Below are 4,227 nucleotides of genomic sequence, written 5' to 3'. Positions count from 1 at the left end.
AATCAAGTTCTGATTTGTGAAGTCTCTTCCCTGATTACATGTACCCTATTAGAGAAAGGGAGACCTGCTGGGCTGTAAAGACCTTGCAGAGTGTGCAGCTTTGCCTGGAGCTGTGGCAGCACCGAGGGTTTTGGGGGTGGAGTAGCTCCTTGGGACCCCTTCTGGGAAGGGAGAAAGGTGTCCCAGCTGTTTTCATTTCTGTTGCAACTGCCTTGGGCTCTGCAGCACAGGAGTAGGGGTTCTTCGGGATCCTATCATGGCTCAGAGATGTGTATGGAAGTGGGTTCAAACAGCTTCCTCAAACAGTCTAAGTACATGAGGAAGGGGACAAGATGCCTCCTCTCCCAGAACTTTAAGTACAGACACACTAGATGTTTGAATCATGATTTCCTGACATTGCCAGTCACCAGAGTTTTCAAGCAGATAACCTCTTTGTCTGAGTCCGTGTGCCATGGGCATTGGCACACTTAAACATCCACAGCCACCCGCCTCCCCAAATAGACTCTCAATGAAACTCTGATTCATGTATTGGCCACAATAAGAGGGCAGAAATGACCTTGTGCTGAAGGAGAGAAAAGAATGATAGGAAGGGGGTGGTGCCTGCCAAGAAGTGAGGAGCAGCTGTGGACTAGGAGGGAGATGGCTAGAGTGCTGCAGGGGTGTACGGGGTAGTGAGACAAGGCAGCGGCCTGGGGACTGGGTGGGGAGGAATTTGAGTCCCGACTAGATGGCCAGTTGGAATCAGAATCAAGACTCAGAAGAGAAGCAAGAGTGGAGGATGATGGAAAGAAAGGGAGTTTTGGAGGGGGAAGAGGGATTGGGGCGAGAGCTGTTCCTCAGGTGGGAACCCAGCAAACTTCAGAGACCAGCCACACCATAATAATCCTTTCAGGCTGGGAATTTCAGACCCACAGCTCATACCTCAGGTAGGTAGTGAGGATTTGGCAATTTGGTTGTCATGTAGAACCTAAAATTTTTATCATAATCAATGTCTGAGTCTCCAAGGCGAATAAGCAGTCGTCCACCACTTAGGAAGGTCTGTTTCAAAAGAATGGGTTCTAGAGCTGGATCCAAGATTTCCTTAAGCTTAAAATGAAATTAAAACAAAATGAAAGTCCAAAAACAAGGCATTAAAATAGATAACATTAACTTCTCCAAATTCCTTAGACCTTAATATTTACTTTGAACAAGCAGTGTTTTAGCGACCTTACAGGTATTTCTCAATGTCCTCTCACTACTTCAAACAGTATACATTTCCCAATGATTGTTTTATTAATAGTCTAAGGAAATAAAAGCATGTGAAGGCAACACACTATTGATCTCCATGAGAAAGAAGCTAATAAAAGAGCGTCCCTGCAGGGTGATCCTTCAATAGGCCTCAGACAAATGAAACTAGGTTCACTTTCATAGTTGTTCTAAGTCATAAGTTGGCAGTCTACAGTCTGCTGTCCAAATCTGGCTTTCTATGGCCTTTTTTTGCATGACTCTTGAGCTAAGAATGGTTTGTATCTTTCTAAGGGGTGGTAAAAACAAACAAACAAACAAACCTCCAAGACCAAAACGAACAAAGAAGGATATTTGTTCAGAAAATGTTTGTACAGAGACTGTATGTGGCTTGAAAAAACTAAAATACCTGGCTCTTTATGGAAAAATGTTTGTGAACCTCTATTATATAAGATAGTTATTTTTTCCCCTCAAGGCAAATCTGATTGTTGGTAAGGACTTGGGCATGAAGACAGTACCAATAGAACCCACTACAAACATCTTTAGGTCAGCATGTGTGTGACGGTGGCACATGGCCCAGGAGCTGTCAAAATCTGGTTGTAGTTGGTAGTTAACAAATCTTTTTTCACATTGTGGCATGATACCCAAGCATGTAAATTCTAAAAACAAAAGTTTATGAGATAAAATTTCCCTTACTACTCATGATATAATTTTAACATTCTATTCTATTCATTAAAAAATGCTAATTGAGATTGTTGATTCGATTTCACACTCATGAATGGGTGGAGATGAAGTTTAAAAATATCACCCTACAAATGTAGAAAGCAGCTGGGTATACAGTACTAATGCTTCAAGCTACAGAAAACAGGAGAAGCCATTCAGAGTTTCCTATTCTTGGCTGGGGCCCTGACCAGAGGTCTACCCCCACTCCCAAGAGCACTCAGCTACAGTTAAAAGCCTCTGCTGTCCAAGGGAAGTACATCACAGAAAGTCTCTTGTCCATTGCCATGAGAGAAGAAATTCCCTCAGGACTCCCTGTGTCTGAAGTAAACTGCAGTTTAAGAATCCAGTTTAGAGCTAACATAACTATGCCAAAGATTGTGAGAGACCTTACCCTCTCTTGTAACTTCAGGGTTTGAATGAGGGCCTGGAACCCATTACAGAACTTTACCAGTGTCGGTCAAGGGCAGAAAGCCACACATGGAAGCTTCCCGTGCTCTTTTCAGCTTGAGGTGGGAGTATGGTGGATTTTCTAGACAGTCAAGGCTGCTCAGACAGTTCATTTAACTTTTCTGTGCCTGAGTTTTCTCACAGGTAAAATGAGATAATAGTAGTAACTACTTTGTAAGGTTGTGGTAAGGATTTTAAAGAGGTGATATATGAAAAATACCAAGAACAGCGTCTGGTATGTAGCAAGTACTCGATAAATGGTAGCTAACATTAACATTAGCTATCATTCCAGGCAAGATGCCAGAGCTACAGCTAAGCTGTCGCAGAGATACTTCTAGGCACGGTTAAAAGGATGCTCATTTCACAGCCTGTTCTTTCATTCACTTATCCTTCTCTTATACAAATAGAATAGTAAATTAGGTAAATAAACCACAATCATTAACCAGTCTCTTTTGTGGCCAAGGCCTTTGCACATGTACCCTTTGCCTGGAAGCCCTTCTCTCTGAGCTATTCATATGGCTGACCTCATTATATAGGTCACAGCTCAGATGTTACTACCTGTAGCTGTGCATATAAATCCGTTTCCTACATCTCGCCCCACTTGATGACTATGTCAGCACTGGGCTTGCCCCTTCAAAACCCTTATCACAAGTTCTCTTCCTCCTCTCTCTTTTTGCTGTTTACTGTTCTCGTCCCCAACTAGATTGTAAGCTATTGAGGGAAACAACCACATTTGTATTGTTTACCATTGATTCTCAAATAATGTATATTGAATGAGTGGACAAAAACATCCATTCTTGGAATGATTCTGAAGAAATGGAGCAGTTAGATTCAACAAACATCCTTTAAAAAAATAATAACAAAAGTTCATTCTTATCACATCACTTAATCTAATTATGACCTTATGTTGAAACAGAAAATAGTGTTTATACTCCCTGGATGCTTTACTGGCTTCACATCGTTAGTGTGTGTGGACAGTTCCTCATGGTGCTACTGCTTTGACTTTTCTGGGGAGTCAACCATCAGGAGCCATGATGAGGATCAAGAATCAGCAGTGTCAGAAAACAGAGCCCACCCATCCCATTTAACACCAAAATGGTGTCTGGAAACAGAAAAATTTGATCACTCAACAGACTGCTTCCCCTATGAGAGTGTATTGTTTTCTTAAAAGCAAAGCAATTGGTTTGAGTAATTTGAAAATGGACCTGACTGATGTCTTCAGCATGATGCAAATATGGCCTGTATAGGATTCCAGATGTGACCTTAAAGCTGGGAACTAGCATGAGAAAAAAAATGTGAAAAGCAAACCTCTTCCAGCAAGACAGGTAAACCAAGTCGGATCGAATTTTCAAGTGTACGTAAAAAATTACTATCCGTAAGCTTAATGATCTTTAAACCGCTTTTGCTTTCCTTGTTCCTTATCCAACGGTTTGCCTGTGTGAGAAGCACAAAGCAGAAAACTGCTTTAGAATTTTATGAATGGTAAAAGGTGAAAGTTTTTAAAGTTTAGAAATTTTGTTCAGTCTAGAAACAGGTTTGAAAGGCGAAAAAAAAAAGATAAACAAATAATACCACTCCCCTGCAAATAAAAACAAAACAAAACACATCTTACAAGCCCAACACTTGGAATTCTTCCTTTTATTCAAATTTGAGACGAAAATACCTAGAAAATAAAGTCCATGCTTCTGCAGTTCAAGGTTATCTCTCTGCTTTCACCTCTGCTCCTTTTCCAAACCCCACTTACAACGATATGAACCGTGGGCTTAGGAGTCAGATAATGGGATTCCGCAAATTCTGGGCAGGCTTGTCCTAAAGTTCATTAGACCCTGACTT

The 4,227-nt window shown here is 41.2% G+C and overlaps 1 protein-coding gene across 1 annotated transcript in view; it reads right to left on the bottom strand.

Moving 5' to 3' along the window:
* Window positions 1-4,227, bottom strand: part of DNAH6 (dynein axonemal heavy chain 6) — a 233,739-nt gene that overhangs the window by 82,148 nt on the left and 147,364 nt on the right. The window contains exons 56-57 of the mRNA XM_025050893.1: window positions 3,703-3,828; window positions 922-1,086 (exon numbers count right to left, since the gene is read on the bottom strand). Of these exons, the coding sequence (XP_024906661.1) occupies window positions 922-1,086; window positions 3,703-3,828 (291 nt within the window). The remainder of the gene's footprint in view (window positions 1-921; window positions 1,087-3,702; window positions 3,829-4,227) is intronic.

This window comes from Pteropus alecto, unplaced genomic scaffold (genome assembly GCF_000325575.1).
Source record: "Pteropus alecto unplaced genomic scaffold, ASM32557v1 scaffold117, whole genome shotgun sequence".
Taxonomy (NCBI): domain Eukaryota; kingdom Metazoa; phylum Chordata; class Mammalia; order Chiroptera; family Pteropodidae; genus Pteropus; species Pteropus alecto.
The sequence above is the reverse complement of the archived record's forward strand: the minus strand, read 5'-3'. Positions and strand labels throughout refer to the sequence as shown.